This window comes from Salmo trutta, chromosome 29 (assembly GCF_901001165.1).
Source record: "Salmo trutta chromosome 29, fSalTru1.1, whole genome shotgun sequence".
In the NCBI taxonomy this organism is placed as follows: Eukaryota; Metazoa; Chordata; class Actinopteri; order Salmoniformes; family Salmonidae; genus Salmo; species Salmo trutta.
In genome coordinates this window covers 29,729,516-29,752,313 of record NC_042985.1, presented here as the reverse complement: position 1 = coordinate 29,752,313, position 22,798 = coordinate 29,729,516, and the positions used below count along the sequence as shown (strand labels likewise).

The 22,798-nt window shown below is 45.8% G+C and overlaps 1 protein-coding gene across 3 annotated transcripts in view; it reads left to right on the top strand.

Annotated features, from left to right (window-relative positions):
* Window positions 1–14,357: 14,357 nt before the first annotated feature.
* Window positions 14,358–22,798, top strand: part of LOC115167341 (inhibitory synaptic factor 1) — a 60,369-nt gene continuing 51,928 nt past the window's right edge. The window contains exons 1-3 of one of the 3 annotated variants that reach the window (XM_029721689.1): window positions 14,358–15,045; window positions 15,637–16,228; window positions 16,776–17,522. In XM_029721689.1, the coding sequence (XP_029577549.1) occupies window positions 17,373–17,522 (150 nt within the window). In that variant the 5' untranslated portion in view covers window positions 14,358–15,045; window positions 15,637–16,228; window positions 16,776–17,372. Of the gene's footprint in view, window positions 15,046–15,636; window positions 17,523–22,798 lie in introns of all 3 variants that reach the window. The other 2 variants (XM_029721687.1, XM_029721688.1) reach the window with 2 other exon arrangements.

Genomic DNA, 22,798 nt, shown 5'->3' with positions numbered 1-22,798 from the left:
GGGTCAGGGACGGGCAGAGTTCAGTAATGCAGAGGTGGATAAACGGTACCGGACGGCAGGCAGACTCAGGGTCAGGGACAGGCAGAGTTCAGTAATGCAGAGGTGGATAAACGATACCGGACGGCAGGCAGGCTCAGGGTCAGGGACAGGCAGAGTTCAGTAATCCAGAGGTGGAGCAAAGGTACCGGACGGCAGGCAGACTCAGGGTCAGGGACAGGCAGAGTTCAGTAATGCAGAGGTGGATAAACGGTACCGGACGGCAGGCAGACTCAGGGTCAGGGACAGGCAGAGTTCAGTAATCCAGAGGTGGATAAACGGTACCGGACGGCAGGCAGGCTCAGGGTCAGGGACAGGCAGTGTTCAGTAATCCAGAGGTGGATAAACGGTACCGGACGGCAAGCAGGCTCAGGGTCAGGGACAGGCAGAGTTCAGTAATGCAGAGGTGGATAAACGCTACCGGACGGCAGGCAGGCTCAGGGTCAGGGACAGGCAGAGTTCAGTAATCCAGAGGTGGAGCAAAGGTACCGGACGGCAGGCAGACTCAGGGTCAGGGACAGGCAGTGTGATCAGGCGGGCAGGTACAGGGTCAGGACAAGCAAGGGTCAAAAACCAGGAGGACGAGAAAAACAGAGGCTGGGAAAAGACAGGAGCTGACAGGAAAAACGCTGGTAAGCTTGACAAACAAGACGAACTGGCAACAGACAAACAGAAAACACAGGTATAAATACACATGGGATAATGGGGAAGATGGGCCTGGAGGGGCTGGAGACAAGCACAAGGACAGGTGAAACAGATCAGGGTGTGTCAGATCTATGTGGTCTATAATAATGCATAGTCTTGCAGTTTACAAACGCCTCACTCTACGGCTATTTTCACCAATAAAGCTTTTATATAACCAAGCAGGACAAAACGTTGCCTTTTTAAGGCCCAGCGTGCCATAAACAAGATGTCTTTTTTGGCACGAGGAGTAAAAGGCTCGCCTCTCTTCATGGCCCGGGGACATTAGAAGAGCCATCTCTGATCAACATTGGGACAACAAGTTGGGAGTAGGGCAGCTGCCCAGTTTATTTCAATAAACTGTAGACACACACATAGAAGTTTGCCCTTGTTCCACTCATACAGATAATATACATACAGTGCTGTGAAGAAGTATTTGCACCCTTCCTGATTTCTTAGGTTTTTGCACATTTGTCACACTTAAATGTTTCAGATCATCAAACAAAGATAACCCAAGTAAACACAAAATGCAGTTTTTAAGTGATGAGTTTATGTATTAAGGGAAAAAGCTATCATTAATTAACTGTTGAATCAAGTCTGGAAAGATTTACAAAGCCATTTCTAAAGCTTTGGGACTCCAGCGAACCACGGTGAGAGCCATTATCCACAAATGGAAAACATTTGGAACAGTGGTGAACCTTCCCAGGAGTGGCCGGCCTACCAAATTACCCCAAGAGCGCAGCGACGACTCATCCAAGAGGTCACAAAAGAACCCACAACAACATCTAAAGAACTGCAGGCCTCACTTGCCTCAGTTAAGGTCAGTGTTCATGACTCAACCATAAGAAAGAGACTGGGCAAAAATGGCGTCCATGTCAGAGTTCCAAGGCGAAAACCACTGCTGACCCAAAAGAACATAAAGGCTCGTCTCACTTTTGGCAAAAAACATCTTGATGATCCCCAAGACTTTTGGGAAAATATTCTGTGGACTGACGAGACAAAAGTTGAACATTTTGGAAGGTGTGAGTCCTGTTACATCTGGCGTAAAAGTAACACAGCATTTCAGAAAAAGAACATCATACCAACAGTCCAATATGGTGGTGGTAGTGTGATGGTCTGGGGCTGCTTTGCTGCTTCAGGACCTGGACGACTTGCTGTGATTGATGGAACCATGAATTCTGCTCTCTACCAAAAAATCCTGAAGGAGAATGTCCGGCCATCAGGTTGTGACCTCAAGCTGAAGCGCACTTGGGTTCTGCAGCAGGACAATGATCCAAAACACACCAGCAAGTTCACCTCTGAATGGCTTAAAAAACCCAAAATGAAGGTATTGGAGTGGCCTAGTCAAAGTCTGGACTTGAATCCGATTGAGATGCTGTGGCGTGACCTTAAAAAGGCGGTTCATACTCGAAAACCCTCCAATGTGGCTGAATTAAAACAATTCTGCAAAGAAGAGTGGGCCAAAATTCCTCCACAGCGATGTGAAAGACTCATTGCCAGTTATCGCAAACGCTTGATTGCAGTTGTTGCTGCTGAGGGTGGCACAACCAGTTATTAGGTTTAGGGGGCAATTACTTTGTCACATAGAGCCATGAAGGTTCGGATAGCTTTTTTCCATTAATATATAAAATCATCACTTAAAAACTTCATTTTGTGTTTACTTGGGTTATCTTTGTGTAATATTTAAATTTGTTTGATGATCTGAAACATTTAAGTGTGACAAATGTGCAAAAAAATAAGAAATCAGGAAGGGGGCAAATACTTTTTCACAGCACTGTATACTCATTGCATGTCTATTCAGGGCACATCAAGAGATGCTTGTGTTGTTCTCACTGTCCTTTGTGATTGTGTAGCCTGTCACTGTGTGTTGTATGTTATGTTGGTTCTCTGTGTCTGTGACCCGTCTACATGTCTGGCCCTTTGTGTGTTTGTGTATGTGTGTGTGTGTGTGTGTGTGTGTGTGTGTGTGTGTGTGTGTGTGTGTGTGTGTGTGTGTGTGTGTGTGTGTGTGTGTGTGTGTGTGTGTGTCTGTGTGTGTGTGTGTGTGTGTGTGTGTGTGTGTGTTGCACAGTGCACGGTGACTTAATTCCAGGGCAGTGGCAATGGGAAGGGTGCAGGGCAGTCCTGACCTGTCACTTCTGATCAGGCATGTGCCATTGAGATGGACAAGAAGAGGGCAGTGTGTGAGCAGTGAGGAGACAGTCTAGCAGCCCTGGCATTGACAGACAGACATTCCACGTCTGCCCCCTGTTAGAGCCCTGTTGACATCATGGGGAGCCAAGCCTACCAGTGCTGCATAGCCTAGCCCACCAGTGCTGTGTCTGTTGTTACAGACACACAGGAACACAGCCACTGCTGCTGCCTGCCATCAATTGATACTGCTGTGGCCTTGATGCATTTACAAATCATCATAGGCAGCCTTCAGCTACCATGTATAATGGAAAGCTGTACTCTCATTCTCTCCTACTCGCTCTCTATATTTTTCATCTTTCACACACACACACACACACACACACACACACACACACACACACACACACACACACACACACACACACACACACACACACACACACACACACACACACACACACACACATACACACACACACACACCATTACAGTTACAAACAGCCATACTTCACCTGAAATGGATGCCCAGGAGTAAAAGAAAAAGTACCATAAACTGAACATGAACTGAGAATACCTCCAACCTTGATAAATGCAAAGCACATACAGTATAAAGTCAGTGTTATATAATACATGGGCCCTCCCCGGGATTATTAGACATAAGGAAAACTGATTTTACACTGGGTGTCAGCAAGATTCCTTCTAGCCAAATCTCTCACTGCAGAAAAACCCTCAGCATCATCACTAGCTGTAATACACAGAGGACACAGTACAGGAGAAGGGAGGAGAGGAGATGTAGAGGAGATGTAGAGGAGAGGAGAGGAGATGTAGGGAGAGGAGATGGAGAGGAGAGGAGATGTAGAGAATAGGAGAGGAGATGTAGTGAAGAGGAGAGGAGATGTAGAGGAGAGGAGATGTAGAGGAGATGTAGAGGAGATGTAGAGGAGAGGAGATGTAGAGGAGAGGAGATGTAAAGAATAGGAGAGGAGATGTAGTGAAGAGGAGAGGAGATGTAGAGGAGAGGAGATGTAGGGAGAGGAGATGTAGAGCCTGCCTGGGATTCCACTGTTAGTTTAGGAAACTGGCGACAATCAAATATGCACCAAATGTAAAGGTTTTCCTATAAACTGCATGATCTACTTTCAGATGTCCCAGTAACGTAATGCTGAACTTAAATCATTTCCAAATGGTGAGCATCTCTGTGCTGTGTGGGAGAATACCAATGGCTTTCAGTCACAATGAGAGGGATTCACAAAATGAAAAAAGAGACATTCACAAAATAGACATTCCCATTCTCTCCTTCTCACTTGTGTAATCCATAACGAGGGGAGCCAGGGAACCCTTCCCCAACAACCCTCAGACTGCTTAACTTACATAACTATCAAAGGAAATGACTAAATGAAGACATCCATAGTAACAATGGGGACGCCTTCTGAAGGAGAAGGTAATACATTTACGCTGCTGGGTTAGCGTGTGTTTGTGTATGTGTGTGTTGTTATTTTAGCTTCTGTGAAGAAAGAAAATAAGACGTACAACAGTCTATAAGGAGCAGGTACAGTGGCCATCTCTAAAGAGGATACGTGGGAGAGAAAAGGACAAGGTAAGGGACAAGGGTTAGTTGAGGTGGTGAGGTAATCTGTCTCATCAGTCAGCCTTTAGAGCCAACTCCATCCACCCTTCCCCCTTCGACCCTTCCTAACCATCAGAGGTGAAACAGGCTCTATCCCCAGAATCTCCAGAAGTGACATTCACCAGGCATACTAGTAACAAACGGCCCCAATCTTCTCCACCATATCATAGTCCTAGTAATTCTGGAAGCATTACTGTCTATTTTCACACATTTAGATATTTTACAGCGGAACACTGAGGTTGATAATCTGTTGATAAAAACAAACAGATTCTAATATATTGTGTGTGTGTGTGTGTGTGTGTGTGTGTGTGTGTGTGTGTGTGTGTGTGTGTGTGTGTGTGTGTGTGTGTGTGTGTGTGTGTGTGTGTGCGTGTGTGCATGTGGGAGTGCTTGTTTGTTTTTGTTTAGGGAGCCCAGTAACATCCTGTCAGAGCACAGGTCAGGATGACAAATCCCTCCTCTCCATCTACAGCCATGCATCTCCCTGCTGTTCAGTCATGGCCATGTTTCCAGCGCTGCTCTGACACCTGAGCAGCCAGAGCCTGTTAAACTGCCCTGGCCCCAAATGGAGTTCTCATTTTCAAGGGGAACGGCTCCATGGCATAATGTACTTTGTCTTGGGAATGACTTTTTCTGGGACGTGCTTGGCTCTCTCCGGGATGGACACGGCTGGCTGGCTTCAGGGGAGACAGATGGAGGCCGATGGCAAGGCTGACACATGTTGAGAGGCTGTGATGAGTCAATGACTGAGGCAGGCTCTGCGCAGCTCTGTCTGGTTGATGGGTGGAGGGGACAGGACAGGGTGGGGTGGCTCCCCTGCATAGGTCCTGCTCTGCCCCGAAACCACCAAGCAGAGGTTACCCATACACCTTGCACCCCCTAGACTAGAGAGCTGTAATCATCCACCACTACAGTACCAATCCCCTGTATCTCAGCATATTACAAGGACATGATTACAACTTTAAAAGAGCCAAAGGGATAATGTCAGGACCTGGGCACAATGCAGACTCAACCCTAGAGGGGAGGTCACCTCACGCCCCAGTGTCTCACTCCTAAACCCTGGCCTGAGCACTATCGCGACTAGCCCAGCTTTGTTTTGGTTTTTGTGTGTGTGGGGGGGGGGGGGGGGAAGTGATCAGCTTAAATATTGCAGATATGTGGCTTCTATCAATGTAATTATCAGCATCATTTCCAATTCCCCATATATTTTTGGGTAAATATCATGTATATATATTTCTTTTATATATTTCCTTTCCTTCTATATTATTTTCTCCTAACCCTCCCAGCCCTCCCATAATTGGAGTAAACTAATGGACAACAACACTTAGGCTTCTACTTCCAGTTTATACATACTAAACACATTTTATGGACAGAGTATATTTTACATTAGTTATCTTGTTTTTTTGTGTTATTTTTAGTCCCACCCTTCAGCTCCCATAAACCCTTTCCCGGTTTAATAATTTAGCCTATGGATCAAGGCTCCAGCTCGTATGTATATTCATCTTTAGACTGGGAACATTTCTCCACACCTCTGCTGTAATTCCTCCCTTCGCTGTCTCAACACACCTTCCACTTCAAACCCAGTGCATATCTGAGTAAAGTAATGACTCCTCTTGAGGAATTAAAAAGGCATCATTAGCCAGCACCTGAAGGCCACATCTGATGTGCTGCTAGAAGAATGTTCTAGCTGACGCTGAGAGGGGGGAGAAAATCCACCCACATTAGTTTTGACTGTGGCAACACTATTTGTTGAATTGACCTGTGGTACCCCTGTCTGTCACTTAAATAGCAATCCATCACCCAATCCATGCATGTTACAGAATTTCATGTTGAATTTCATGTTGTGTAATTGAACAGTTCAAACACCTGTTATAGGGGCTTTCCTTTTGTTGTTGTAAGTGCCCTTTTTAATGTCGCACACTTCCTTCTCCTTCTGCGTTCTCCCTCATAAATGTATACATCTGGTGTATACATCTGGCCCTTCTTTAGACACTGTGTTAACAAACCTCCAAACGAGCCTCAACGCCATACAACACTCCTTCCGTGGCCTCCAACTGCTTTTAAATGCTAGTAAAACTAAGTGCATGCTCTTCAACCGATCGCTGCCCGCACCCTCCCGCCCGACTAGCATCACTACTCTGGACGGTTCTGACTTGAATATGTGGACAACTACAAATACCTAGGTGTCTGGTTAGACTGTAAACTCTCCTTCCAGACTCATATTAAGCATATCTAATCCAATATTAAATCTAGAATCGGCTTCCTATTTCTCAACAAAGCCTCCTTCACTCATGCCGCCAAACATACCCACGTAAAACTGACTATCCTACCGATCCTTGACTTCGGCAATGTAATTTACAAAATAGCCTCCAATACTCTACTCAGCAAACTGGATGTAGTCTATCACAGTGCCATCCGTTTTGTCATTAAAGCCCCATATACTACCCACCACTGCGACCTGTTTGCTCTCGCCTCGCTACATATCCGTCGCCAAACCCACTGGCTCCAGGTCATCTATAAGTCTTTGCTAGGTTAAGCCCCGCCTTATCTCAGCTCACTGGTCACCATAGCAACACCCACCCGTAGCACGCGCTCCAGCAGGTATATTGCACTGGTCATCCCCAAAGCCAACACCTCCTTTGGCCGCCTTTCCTTCCAGTTCTCTGCTGCCAATGACTGGAACGAATTGCAAAAATCTCTGAAGCTGGAGTCTTATATCTCGCTCTCTAACTTTAAGCATCAGCTGTCAGAGCAGCTTACCGATCACTGTACCTGTACACAGCCAATCTGTAAATAGCACACCAACTACCTCATCCCCATATTATTACTTACCCTCTTGCTCTTTTGCACCCCAGTATCTCTACTTGCACATCATCATCTGCACATCTATCACTCCAGTATTAATGCTAAATTGTAATTATTTCACCTCTATGGCCTATTTATTGCCTTACCTCCCTACTCTACATTTGCACACACTGTACATAGATTTTTGTTTTTTTTCTATTGTGTTATTGACTGTACGTTTGTTAATGTGTAACTCTGTGTTGTTGTTTTTGTCGCACTGCTTTGCTTTATCTTGGCCAGGTCGCAGTTGTAAATGAGAACTTGTTCTTAACTGGCCTACCTGGTTAAATAAAGGTGAAATAAAAACTCCCCTTACCTCATCCCTTTCTACTGTTCCCATGTGGAAGAGGTAGGTTAATGAAATGTTGTCCCATGAAATCATAATGTTAAAACACTTAGAATGAGTTTATATGGTCACGGACAGTGTTTTATAATGGTCTCCCACCAATATATTGTATTTCAGTCATTTCTTAACTTTTTATCTGTTGATTTGTGAGTGCTGTACATGCTAGCTAGCTTCTGCACTTTCTGACGTAGGCTACATGTTGTCATTGGGCTAGCATGGCTATTCATGTCCTCTTACTTTGTTAATTTGTACTTTGCAGAGGAGTTTGGCATGTTAGGGCAGCCATGTGCCATGTGTTTTTGTTTGTCAAGTTATGTTGAAGATATTTTACTGTTAGTTTGCAAGAACACATCATGTACTGTACTGTACCTAACAGCTGTTATTTATGAAAGTTGGCTAGCCCAGGCCCATAGGCTATACTGTACATTAGCTATATTTTATACTGTACACAGTATGTCTTCATTGAAGTTTTACCTGTCATTATCAGAGATTAAAAGATCAACACCAACCCTGATCCTTTGGTCATATGTAAGCCGATCAAAACACATCAGAGGCAATCTACACCGGTCACACAGGCACCTGTTTACAGATGGCAATGCCTGCAATTGTCAATAATTCCAAAATGTTCAGAGGTCAATGGCAGCTTCCCTGGTAAGAAAGGGTCATGTGCTGAAAGACTGCTGACATACTGTGACACCCAAGTATACTGTCACATCCACAGTCACAGCCCAGTCAGCCATCTGTACATATACATGTAGCCTACTGCACAATGCCAACAATACGATGCCACACAACATGTATAGATACTGGTGGTGTTATTCAAAGAAGAGACAGATACTGGACATACAGTAAATGTTGGGGGGAAAAATACTAATAAAAGCTATTTTAGTGGACTGACAGCCTCAGATGAATTACATTTACCTCAGCGCCACACACACACACGTGAGCAGTTCAGTCTCGTGAGTGACTTTTATGTTAGAGTAGCACCAGTCTTTCAATTCTTTCGATTAGAGGATCCGATCTGGAAAACCATCAGGTGAACAGTGGGAAACATACCACTCATCTGTAAGCGAAGAAGACAACGTTTTACCTTGACAGAAGACGAATGAAGTCTGCCATCAACAAATAGGCTAAAGAGTGGGCCTATGTATGAAGATGAATAGAATACGTGTCTAATGGTTTTTCATTGCAGTGCTAAAGAACATGTGTTTGAGATAAAGTGCACTGTCTAACTACAGGTGATCGAATTGACATATTCCTATTACATTGAATCTCACCTAAATCTCACCTGGCTGTCACTATTGCCTGGGCTCAACAAAGTCACCCAAGTAACCAACAACAACACAACTGTAGTTTAAAGCAGGACTTTTAGTCATACATTTGATTCATCAGAGACACAAGGAAAGAACAGCCAAGAGTATAATGCCAGATAGTCCAGGAGAAGGGAATAGCTGTGTCTGAGAGAGAGAGAGAGAGAGAGAGAGAGAGAGAGAGAGAGAGAGGAGAGCGATATAACGGCAGGGCCGATGAACCGCGTTGGCACGCCTCCCTCTCTAAGAATGCACAATGAGGCCGCTGGGCTTGTTAGCACTCGTCTGGGAAGCCAGGGGCAGGGGTGAGGGGCTATCTCGGCTAACCCCTCTGCAATTCTATTACACTAGTTTATAGCTCTTGGCAAATGCACGGTGCACCAAAGATACTGAGAGAACGGTGGGGTTAAAGGGGGACTGCTACGTAGCATCCCACAAGGAGACAGAGAGGGCACACAGGGAAAAGAGTAGGAAAGGAAAAACAGGGAGAGAAAGAGAACATGACCAACGGACACACACTATTGCGTGACCAAGAAGCTTGACACGGCATGACACAGATGTAATAAGCATAAGAGGGGAACGGCCAGTAATTGCAAGAGTTTCTTATAGCCTGTTAAACTGCACACTCATATACAATCACACACAAGTACGACAGGTGGAGAGGACGACCTTTATATTCTGCCTTCTTACTACAGAGAGAGAGAGAGAGAGAGAGAGAGAGAGAGAGAGAGAGAGAGATGTGTAAAACACATGGTTCTGGTTCCATTTGTACCTGGCCTTAAAATAAACGAGGCTAGTCTGCAGGGAGGTAACCCCCGATGCAGTGTTAGCAGTGATCCATCACACTGTGTCCTGTGTGTGTGTGACCTGCCCTGCACGCTGCTCTCGCTGCTTTTCCACACACACACACACACACACGCACACACGCGCGCGCACACACAGACGCACACACACTCAGCATCAACCAAAAGGTAATTGAGGAACAGAATAGGCTACAGTGTGATTGCAGGAAAGGCGTTTGGGTTTGTGTCCCTCTGTGGGTGTGTGGTGTGGGAGGTCTGGAGTAAAGAACAGGGCAGGCAGAGCACTGTAAACAGGTCATGACTGAGTGTGGCCAAGCGTAGTGCAGCAGCCAGATGTGCCATCCCATCCTGTCTCCCGGCAGGCGCCTGACAGAGAGCTGTCCCTGAGGTACAGAAACAAACAGACCAAACTGGGCCGGGAAATCAAACCTCAGACTCATTTTAACTCCCATACAGAAAAACAGACAGACCCAACATGACAGAGACTCAACACAACACATTAACACCTGGGACTGGGAAAAGGCCGTAGACACTGTGAAGCACCGCGTCTTCACAAACTGATATGATATTACAGGAGATGATTGGTGCCTACACAATAGAGTATAGACCCTTTACTCATATGCCTCTAATGTAGACATAACCTGCTTCTCCAAAATAGCACATTATTTTATCAATGTCTTCCAAGAGATTTGTGAATTCATGTATCCTGTAATACTAAATGATGAATCCTTGTACAAGTGTATCATAAGCATATTAGTGTTGCCTATGATTATATCCACTGTTTTGTATTGCTATTTTAACAACATTTTCAAATATCCTTTTTTTGTGAACTTCTGATGCTTCTCTCAAGCCACCATTTTGCTACTGACTGACAAAGAGAAGAAAAAGCTACCCACGTCACAACTACACCACAGTGCCACACAGTGGAGAAGAGAGGAACAACAAACCCCTCTCTAAATAAAATCAATTAATGACTGTTAGATTATGCCACAGAGGGATTTTTATGGGCATGTCCTTTTCCTGCTAAAGTTTGATCACTCTCCAAGGGAATCATGATTAGTTCAATCTAAGTGGTGCTTGATACTCTAGAACACTCACAAATCATTCTGCTCAGCCGTCCAAGTAACTGTCCAGCGTTTCCAGATTTCTATTAAATATGACCTATAATTAACTACAATTTGAGTGAAATTGTTTTCCTTCCAAAAAAGGGTTATTTAGCATTTTAAAAAGCAGCTTTCTGTGTTGGAATGGTGTGGGCGTACCCCAACAACAGAATGGTATTGGTTTATACCAGTCATGCGAGCAGACCGCTGATTGGCCAGCTCATCCTCCTCAGGAGGATGACATCATCCTCTCTGAGGAAATAGCAAGCATTTTCCAAACAGTCTGTTTGAGAAACAAGATTGAGGTGTTTTTTTTTAAAAAGTGTTTTTACTCCAATTAATGCTTTTACCACAAATATGATTATAGGATGAGTCAACAACATTATTTGGGTGTGAGTTAACAGAATATTACATTTTAAAAGTGAGCTTTTTACTGGACAGATACTTTAACATGGAGAGGGAGAGGGAGGATAGACTACCTTTATTGATCCTCTGTGTTCACCTCTCTCAGGTTTATTAGGAAAAATAAATCCTACTGCACGCGTCCTGAGCAGAGCCAGCCAGGGGCCTGTGGTGTAGACAGCAGCCAAGGAAGAACGGTAATAAAAAGAGCCTTGATCCTTGAAGTATCATATTAGTAGACTATGAGTGAGGTAAACAGAGGCAGTCAAGACACCCCACCCAGACCCAGACTCGTTATAGGTCTACATTAACAGGCTGATTTCCCCTGGACCAACGGTCGCTCAAGCACGTCTTTGTGTGTGCCCCTCAAGAAAAATATTGTGTTCTATAAAACTTCTCCATAAATGGCCAGGCACAATAAATCCAGGGAAGAAATATTAAGTGGAACCAACATTTCTCTGGACTCACTCCAGATTCATAGTAAAACCAAATAGTCGGGATGACCTTACCGTTAAAATATATATTGCAGCAGGAAATAATGGCATTTCTTTCCAATGAAGGCATCCCTGAGAGAGAACAATTTTCAACCCACTGGAATTCCACTAGTGACAAATCCATTAAAATAGACTATGAATACACTTGCAATAGATGTGGTCACTGTTCATAACAAATGCAATTATGTCCAAAAATTCTATTGAAAACAGTTATTGCGTTTAAGAGTAAACCCATCCAAGTCAAATAATGTACATGTTTAAGGACACCTGTTTTTCAAAAAGAGAGCTACTTGTGAAAATCCTGGCTCTGCGCAAACACACACACACACACACACACACACACACACACACACACACACATTCTTCCGTATACATATACAGTGGAGTCCGAAATTAATGACACCCTCGATAAAGAAGAACAATCATGACTGTATAAAATAAATAGTACAAATACTGAGCTATAGTGAGGTCCAAAAGTATATGTCCCAAAACTTTTGGAGCTCACTGTAGCTCGGAATTTGAATGATTTATTTTATACTTTCTATTTTCATGTCATTTGACCATAGCACCGGTTCCAATCCAAGTGCCAATGCCGTTTAACAAACTCCAAGCGATTACATTTGTCGGATGACATGAAAATACAGCTCTTTGGCCACGCATAACAGTGGTGGATTTGATGCTGAAATGAGAATGCATAAGCAGAAAGAACCCCATACCTACTGTAAAATATGGTGGTGGATCTTTTCAGTTTATAGGGCTATTTTGCTTCCAATGGTCCTGGGGGCCTTGTTAAGGTCAACACCATCATGACCTTATCCAGTACCAGGACATGTTAGTCAAAAACCTGGCTGCCTCTGCCAGGACCCACTGGGCACAGACGTCAATTCAACATCTATTCTACTTTGGTTCAACGTAATTTCATTGGAATGATGTGTAAACAGCGTTGATTCAACCAGTGTGCGCCAAGTGGGGAGGCTGAAACTTGGCAGCAAGTGGATCTTCCAGTAAGACAATAACCACAAGCACACATCAAAATAGTTAATAGGCCAAAAATATCTACATTTTGCAATGGTCATCTCAGTCTCTGGATTTGAAACCCATTGAAAACCTGTGGTTTGAATTGAAGAGGGCAGTTCATAAGTGCAGACAAAGGATATCAAAGATCTGGAAGGATTCTGTATGGAGGAATGGTCTAAGATCCCTCCCAATGTATTCTCCAACTCATCAAATATTTTTGAAAAAGGTTCAGTGCCGTTATCCTCCCAAGGTGAGGTATTCAAAACAATTTTGACCCCTACCCGGTAAAGAAAATAAAAAAAATGCTTTCCCTTTATCAAGGGTGTCAATAATTTAAATGTTTACATTTTAGTCATTCATCTTAAGATAGCTAGGTGGGACAATCACATATCACAGACATAGAAAGTCCCTTTTTCCTCAGTACTGTAACTATCAGTAGAGAGAGCTAGAAAGGGAGGAGGGGGGAGGGGGGAGGGGGAAGGTGTGGTCAAGTGCAAGTGCTGGTTAATGTTTTTTTGTGGGGGGGGGTCGAGGTGAGGAGGAGGAGGATTATTTAAGATACTGTTTGAAGAGGTAAGGTTTCAGATGTTTTCAGAAGATGGGCAGGGACTCTGCTGTCCTAGCTTCAGGGGGAAGCTGGTTCCACCACTGGGGTGCCAGGACAGAGAAGAGCTTGGACTGGGCTGAGCAGGAGATGCCCTCCCGTATGAGTAGGAGGGCCAAGAGACCTGAGGTGACAGAACAGAGTGGTCGGGTTGGGGTGTAGGGCATATGTAAATGAAGAATTGATATACCATTACAGGAACACAGAGACGTATTTCAATATGGTATAGTATTTATCACTGATGTTTTCAAAAGGAGAAAGAGAACACGCAAACCTGATGTTTTATTAATCAAAGCAAATGTACAAAGGGAATACATGTTCTACTGTAGAATCCTCCCAATTAGCCCTTCAAATAAGTGGTACACTGTCTGGGATCCTGGCAGTCCAAACCACACTGGTCCTCACTACAATCTCATCTGGACCTGGATCCACAGCACATCTCCCTTAACAATTATGCAAAAGAATGCCTCTTAGCACACTTACCCACACTTACCCACACTTACCCACAGGAAACCTACATGCACTACCTGCTGATAACTGCCGCTAAAACATGCCATTGTTGCTTTGCTAAAAGACACACAACGTGCTTTTGTTACAAATTTCACATTAAGATAATTGCCTCTGGAGGGGTTAGATAGATGCTATGATCAAAACATCCTAATGAGGAGAGTAGGGAGAGGGAAGTTAATGCAGTCCCTCCCTGATGAGGTCATGACAACCCCAACCTGCTTTGTGTGTTAATGATGCAACAGCCAGCAATTTTTGGACACTCGTTCCCTTAGTGAAGGGTCGGTTGTCTGTGAGTGGAGGAAGAGTCCATCATGAGAAAAGAGAGATAGAGCGATACATAGAGGGGAAAGAGAGAGGGGAGAGAGGATCCAGGCAGAGGACACTGTAGCTACCTAACTAGTGCTGTGTCTTTAAAACACTAGGCCCCTCCTCCCTCCACACAGTCAGAGCGGAGCAGCAAAGCAAGTTGTGCTGGCAATAGCCTGAGCCCCACGATAAACCCTGGCATCAGCCTGCCTTCATCCGGCAGTCAGCGAGGACACTTCAGGGCGCAGGGGCAGAGAGACGGGACGGAGAGAGAGTGAGACAGACAGAGAGAGAGAGAGAGAGAGAGAGAGAGAGAGAGAGAGAGAGAGAGAGAGAGAGAGAGAGAGAGAGACAGAGTGGCGTCAGGAGCAGCCTCCAGAGGGCTCTAACAGATACAGATCCTCTCCACAGCTCTGTACGCAGTAGCTCTTTCTGCTGTTTCCCGACGCCGGCAGGGTTGATGAGGATGGCGGGTGGCTTCTTCCTTTCCACAGCATCGTCACTAGAGCAACGGTAGCATCAGCATCTACAGCAGCAACAGCTTCAGCCTCAGCATCATCAGTAGCTGCAGCAGCCGGATCTATACTCTGCTGCTGGTCCCTATTCTTCAGCCGCCTCCTCTCTCTGGTGTCTAAGAGGGCTGCTGTCAGGGCCGTTCAGCCTACCTCCTCTTCTGACTCCTCCTGCCTCCTCCTCCAGCCTGCCTCCTCCTCCATCCCACCTCTTCCTCCACATCTCCATCCTCCACATGCTCTCCTTCCTTCCGTTGAGCCACGGCGCTGAATGAATTCTTCACCCTCTGACTGGAGCTGCTTTCTCTGGGAAGACAGTAAGTGATATAGGGAGAGCGAAAGATGCAAAGAGAACAAGTGGGGGAGCATAATATACGTGTGTGCGTGCATGTGAGTGTGTGACTGAAAGAGAGAGAGAGGAGGGTGTCAGTGTGTGTTTTGATAGAGAGATTGAGACTGCAAGAGAACTAGCAGGATGTGTGTGGCTTGGATGATCCTCCTGTGGATTTAATCAGTCAGTATCACCGAGGAGCATAGACTGTAAGCCCTGGACACAGCTACAGCTGCTGATGTAGAGTGAAGGTAAGTGTGTGTGTGTGTGTGTGTGTGTGTGTGTGTGTGTGTGTGTGTGTGTGTGTGTGTGTGTGTGTGTGTGTGTGTGTGTGTGTGTGTGTGTGTGTGTGTGTGTGTGTGTGTGTGTGTGTGTGTGTGTGTGTGTGTGTGTGTGTGTGTTAATGAGAGGAAGGTGGGAGAGTCCTGCTGAGACTAGATGTGCATTTTCACAGCAGCTAAAAAAATCGTCAAGTTCCAGCACCGCAGTTAATTCCTGTCTATCTCCCTGCCTTCCTCCCTCTTCCTCTCTCTTCCTCTCTCTTCCTTGCTCTATTGCTGTTGTGTTCTATTTGCAGTGCTGCTGAGTCTAGAGAGGAGAAAAGAGAGAAGGAACGAGACAGAAAAAGAGAGAGAGGAAGAAAAAAACAACTGCTTTCCTTCCCGTCTCTCCAGGTGTCATGTGTGATTGGCCAGCTTGCCCCCTGGCAGTAGCATCAGCCTGGATTCAGTGTGTCTCGTCCCCCTGCCTGTGCCTGGGCTCCGGCTGTCCCTAGGGACGCGCTACTGGGATTTACCTCTTACTGCTGGATGGAGATGGCGCAGGGCTCTCTGCGTTTTTGAAAACTGTTCACAGAAGGAGAAATACACAGATAAAAAGAATAAGGAAATATAATGAATCAATCAGCAGCACAACCAGGCAGACTGCTGGATTCCCTTAGCAACAACTCAGGGAGCATAAGAGAGAAGTGAATCGTCTCTTCATATCTTCTCTGGTGTCTGGTTTCTGGGCGCACCCCTGCAGACCAGAGTGGACCAACAGTCGGATCTGACAGGGCAAGACAAGGGGCACTGCAAGGGCACGAAGGACACGCAAGTCACCCTAACGCCAGGGGAAGGACCCTCCTCTTCCTCCTTCTCTTTCACCTCCTCCTGTTCATCACCATGTTGGTTTGTCATTCTTCCCTGCACATTCTATTCATTAGTCACATTTTACTCGCTAAGACATCCGTTTATCCTCATTCCTGCCAACTGGAATAAGCCCTGCCACAGAAGAAAATATTGAACATTCTTCACACACGCACACAAACAAGCACAGAGAGACTCTCACCCCTCCTCCTACCTTCCTTCCTCCTCTCTTTGACGAGAAATGAACAACACATGTCGGTCATCATCTGAGCATAAAATGGATGTGTGCAGAAGTTGCTTTTGATGTGGGCTATTTCTTTATTCCTTCGAGATTAGTTTATTCTCCCGTCACTTCTGAGAGAAAGGGAACACTGCACGGCGGAGGACACAGGAGGAATATCTCTTGTTTTCAAAAGGATTTGTCCTCCTCTCTCCCTAAAAAAGACAGAAGCCAAACTGAGGGAGTATACTTAGAAGGCAAAGCTTGTCCCTACTGCCTACCAATAATGTAGACCAAGATCATGAACAAGGAAATAGCAACTGCTGGGAGTTGTACTTTTCTAATATGCTTGGATATTCTGATCTACAGGGGAGGCTGAACATGAACCCCTTGTTCGGCTTGACAACCTGGGATCTTTTACAGTAACCTGGCTGACACCAAGTCACTGCATCGTACCCGCTAAATAAGATTGTAAAGGGAGGTGAGTGGGAGGGGAAAAGAGCAACTTCCTCATACAGACGATCTAAATAAATATCCCCCTCAGAGACCGATGCAAACGTACACACTGACACATGAGATGAGTTGGCTCTCTGGCTCAACACTATTATATAAGGTGTTTTCACACACACCATCTTAGCTCCTGTTCTTCTCTTTTTCCTCCTGTTCCGGGGATCTAACTTGAGTTTTTTCATGTTTCTTTTGGTTTCATTTTTGGTACTATCCATCCTGGAGCCATGGATGGAGGAGGGTAACGCCAGGGGGTCGAGCGCTCAGGCCAGGCAAGGTCTTTTGGCTGTCCAGGGGCTTTTAAGATGTTGAGGTCTCCCTGCGTGGCCGGGGCCCCTGTTCGGATCAGTAGCACTGAGGCTCCTCGCGGCCAGAGACATGGACCCCGACTCGGCTCCCCCCCGCCCCTGCCCTCAGCCTCAGCCCGCCAGCCCCTGGCCCCAAGTCGCCCTGTGAAGGATGTCCCTCAGCAGAGCTCCGGCCCGGGACACCTCTGAGACCCCCAGCCAGACCCCCAGAGAACGGATCCGCAGCCACATGAAGATGGTGATTAACCAGCTGGACGGCATTCTCAAAGAGCTCAAGGATGTGGCCAAGGAACTCCGGGAGGTGAGGCACTATAGCGGGCAGCATGCGCCACTGTCTCACCTTACTGGGGACGAGGTTCCGGGGATGGGGGTGGGGGGCTGCAGGGGGGAGGTAGATGGGGGAGTTACTCCTTGAGAGGATTGCATTGAATGAAGTGTATAGAATGCATTTCACGGAATAGAGATGCTTTAAATTATGATTTCAACGAGATGACATCACTTTGGCTTTGGTGCAGGTGGCAGGAAAACATTGGTTTCGGCTTCCGTAATTAGAAATACCATCTTCCTTTTGGCATACAAGGGCTAATTTCGATATCATCAAGTACACAACAATACGTGTCGTTCAGATGTATTCGGCGTCCTATGAAACCCTCTTTAAATAATGGCTGCAGAAGAAGCAGGGCAGAGTCAGGAATGGGGCTGCAACAGAAACACAGGGGAGAGAAGAGGTGTGCTTAGGTAAGACACAGGACTTGGCACTGCACTAGTTATGTAACCATTTTGTTGTCAGCTGGATATCTACTGTATTTTCACAACTGCCATGGTAACGCGATGAAAAGATCAGTGCGTGTCTGCATCAAAAAGGGATGAACAAACAGGAAGAATATGTGTGTGGAACATATAGTGGGTGACAGTGTGTGGGTCTCTATGGAATGTCTACTGTACTTTCGAAAATTCATTGATATTAGAATGCAGGGTAGATGTGTGTGTATGTGTGTGTATATTTTTGTGCGTGTCCATGTGTATGTACCTGTGTGTGCAATGTGCATACACATGTGTAAATTCAATTCATCTGTACCAGCCCATCACTGGTACAGTAGCTTCAATAGGTTCCTGTAAATTTCGTCAAAACAGGAAAAAGAGCAAAGGGTTCTTATTAAACCTTCCTCCATAGGATGTCCTCCCCCCTCTCCCTCTCTCCCTCCCCATCTCTCTATCTATCTCCCTCTCTCAAGAGTAAATAGTGGCTCTCTGACACATACCCACTCCAACCCCACCCTGTCTGTTATCAGCTGCCTCCCAACCTCCATCTGATCAGGGGGCCAGGAGCGGGGGGCCGGGGGCACACCCAGTGACCTGGAGACCCAGGGGAGGCTAGAGTCCGACCAGACCAAGGGGAGGGTGGGAGGGCGAGGGATCATAACTCACTCCATCACCACCACCTTCCCCTGACTTCCCCAGTCTTTCGCCCACTCACCTCACCTCTCCCTCCTTCATGTACTCACATGGGGAGAGGTGCAAAGGCACGGCTCACACCGCTCCGCAGCGCTCACACACAGCTCACGCTTCCCTCTGAGCCCAGAAAAACACAACGGGTGCTCTAGTGATTGATGATTATGGGACGCCTGCAAGTGGAATAATGCTGGCTGGAGCTATTTATAAACAAAAACACTAGCTACCTCTGTCTAGCTCTGCCAGCACTAACATATACAGTATTAATAGATAATAGATAACATCTGTCACATAAATAAATGATGAATTACTGGATTTGTTAAAAAAAAACGAATAAATAACAGAAGTCAGGGTGACTGAAAGTGAACTGGACTGACAGATTTTTTTTTAACCTTTATTTAACTAGGCAAGTCAGTTAAGAACAAATTCTTATTTTCAATGATGGCCTAGGAACAGTGGGTTAACTGCCTTGTTCAGGAGATGATTTGTACCTTGTCAGCTCAGGGATTTGATCTTGCAACCTTTCAGTTACTAGTCCAACGCTCTAACCACTAGGCTACACTGCCGCCCCATCAGTGCTGCCGCCGGATCATCACTCCATGTTGGAGGATGGTGTTTGGAGAAGCCTGATGGCTTATGGCAGTAGATGTAAAGATCGGATTATCTCTAGAGGTCTGTAGGGAGCTGGGCTGATTTCAGAGCTCTCAGGGTTATAGACAAGCAGAGCTACCGCCAGTCCACATACTGTACCAACAGCTCAAAAGTGACTGTCTCCACAGCCAGGCTTGAACCCTGGTCATACAGGTCCAGGACAGTACGTGGCCCTGGGCCCAGCCCTGTATGTGAGTTATCTCAGACATGCTCCATGGCCACAGCAGGGGAGGCTATCGTACCGTCACATCATGCTTTCACAGAGTTGAGGAGAAGGAGGTTAAGGTAGTGGCACCATGGCAGAGCCAACAGAGAGTGTTTTTGGAAGTGGATCTAAAACTGGCAATTATAGTATAGCTAGACCGACAGCCTTTCCTCATCTCACTTCAGCCATTGGTCTGTGCTGGAGGTGTGAAGACAGGAGAGGAGATGGAGGCATGATACAACAACGTTGCATACTATACATAAAACGAAACCAAGCCGTAGAGAAGAAGTCATCATAACAACTGTCAGTTTAGAAGGCAGCGCAATCACATAGAGAGATGCCATTGATCTTATTTACATCCAATTGAGAAATGTATTACAGCAGCTATATACTCGCCGCGCTTCAAGATGAGATGTTTCCAGCATTACCATTCAATTGTGTCACATTTTTGAATCCCATTATGCAATATCACAGAAAGAATAAAACAGAATCTAAAAGAAGACTCCAAAGTGAAATACACTGATAATATACTCTCCACACATCAACAGGAATAGCAGCTGTAGAGGAATGTTTTAAATCGGGGTATCATGTCAACATTACCCTTACAATCTCTGACAGCCCAAAAAATGGAACCAAATGAAAATCACAGCATCCTCTGCTATTTTCAGTATGAAATATCATTTTTGCTAAAACTGAATCCCAAAGAATAAAAAGCTATTTCAAATAGCTGAGGAATAGCAAATGTAAGAAAACATCCGTATTGGGTATTAGAGAGATACAAGACTGGTAAATTGAAAGCATTAAATGAGGCGGTAAGGACAGAAAAATTGGAGAGTGGAGGGGAAGAGCAGGCACGCTGCAATACAGAGAGAGACGAGTGGTAGGCACATCTTTAGATGGAACCAAAAGGGAATAGGGAACTGCTATTATGTGGAACTAGTCATTATGTAGAATCATACGAAGAGCAGAGGACGGAAGATTTCCATGCTCAGTGAGAGGAAAATGCAAATAGGGCAGCCATGAAAACCAGTAGCGAGAATTAACGTAGCTAATGAGAGGGGTGAAGAAAGAAAGACTGAGAGCAATTGTCACTGGCAGAGCAATGTGCACCATTTCCAAGAACTCGGAGTCTGACTGCCCAATCATTGATCTGGGAGAGCAGGACAGCTGTCTCTATCAGTGATAAGCAGAGGGTCCATGGTAGGGTAGCTAGCTCGTCTAACAGCAGATCCATTTCATAAGCGTGGCTGTGGAGATTGGCTGTTACTGTGCAGTTCCAGTTTGTTCCAGAGACAGGGCATGATTGCATCAGCAGCGTTACTATCCATCTTCTCCTCCAAGCTGTGTCTGTTTCTCTAACAAATGGACAGTTAAGCTAAGCTCGCTTTATTGGACTATGCCCATTCACATGCACTGGGTCTGAATATGAATATTGCATTATACAGGCTGGTGAAAGAAGCTACCAATTCTCACTGTGGCTCAATGATCCCCGAGCAGCTAGGGCCCCCTCTGATTCATTATTAACAATCAAGGGATCATTGCAAAAATGAAAACGGACAAAAGAAAATGATCTGATTAGAAAGCAGTTTCCAGAGGAGCACTTTTGTGTTTCGTGGCGTACTATAAACGGTGCATTGTTTGGGCCTGTGTGATGTGGTGGGAGGAATACAACACATAAACAGCTGGCTGAAGATCAGTCAGAGAGCCACTGAGCCACCGTCCTGATCCAGTCTGGACCGGGCCCCAGCACCACGGTGGGGGACGGCAAGGGAGTCGGCACACTCGGCTAACTGCCACAGAGCTCAGCACCGCTCAAATTTGGTCAGGTAGTCACAGGAGGGCCCTAAATCCAAATCAAAGGCTGCTGTTTCTGCATGGGACGTCTATCCTTTCCTCTGTTTGCTCTCCGTTCCCCCGCCGACAGTGCCACCATGCCAGGCCAGCCAGGGACGAGGCCACCTGACGGATGTAGTGTCAAAGGTTGGACACTAGGTGTGCAGTCTCAGTGACACTCCTTGCCTAGCAGCACAATTATGACAGTTGTAAATTGGTGCACCAACCCAACCTCTCAGGTCTGAAAAAAAAGATGATCAGTGTGAGAACAGGTGCCTTAATTGGAAAGGTCTTTGTTGAATAAAAAAGAAAATATACAGTGTATGTGTTAAAAAGATGCCCCTGTGGCCACAAACTAATCATGTGTTAGCGCTGCAGGTGGTGATGCTGGTTTCCTTTAGTTTACCTGAGCCCACTTATCACACATTACAATCAGTCTCTGTGCCCTGGTGGACCGTTTCCTAGAATGCAACTGTTTCCATTTCCTTGCCAGTTCCCTACTGTAGGTTGACTGCCCAGTCTACCCTGGCCTGCTCTAGTGCTCTCCAGTGAGGGTGCCCCAGCCCAGCACCCTGGTAGTGACTAGCGAGGCAATTTACTGCAGATTAAGGGCAGGATTTGGCCAAGCTAAGGGGCTAGAGAAACGCTCACCAGTTCAATGGGCTATGCTGGAGGCTTACCGTCACCTCTGAGAGGGGACAGGATCACTAAACCTGCCACAACTGGGCCAAAGGGTTTCCTATAGCTTCACATCCAACCAGAGATAAAACAGCAGTGAAGCAATACTAGGTAAATTTCTCCACCTTGTTTGACCTCCTTTCTGTGCTGAAATTAAATTCTCCAATTTAACTTGGTGATATTATGCCTCTAGCAAAGTTCCTTAAATTCCACACATGAACAACACGACAGAGCCACTTCAGCATCATCTGTATTGACTTCAGTCAGCAACAGCCCCCCCCCCCCCACCCCCATCTCCATACCTGTGTTCCTCAGTCAGTGTCACGTGACCCAGAAGTGACCTTTGGATGGACCTCATTGACCTAGCCAGGCTAGTTCCTCCTCAGAATGACCCATAACGCTATAATAAAACAGAGAGACACTTTAGCAGTGGGACATAAAGAGTTAAAGCTTTAGTGGCTTCTAACCTTGCGAGGGAGCTGTGGAGAGGAGAGAGAAAAGAAAACTGCACCAGGCTGGCATACCATTCCCCTGAGCCTCTTTTACCAAGCACCGCTGTGGAGCTACAGCTACTTTAAGATGCAGGGCCAGTGTGTTGACCAGCCCAGCATGCCTGTAAAACCCAGTGGATTAGCTGGCCCTTTGAGCTCTCCTTTTCTGTGGACCTTGCACTCAGCATAGATGATAATGAAAGTTCCTGGTTATAGCCCAGGCAAGGTACAAAATTGGCCCTTATATCAAATCAGTCATCATACCAA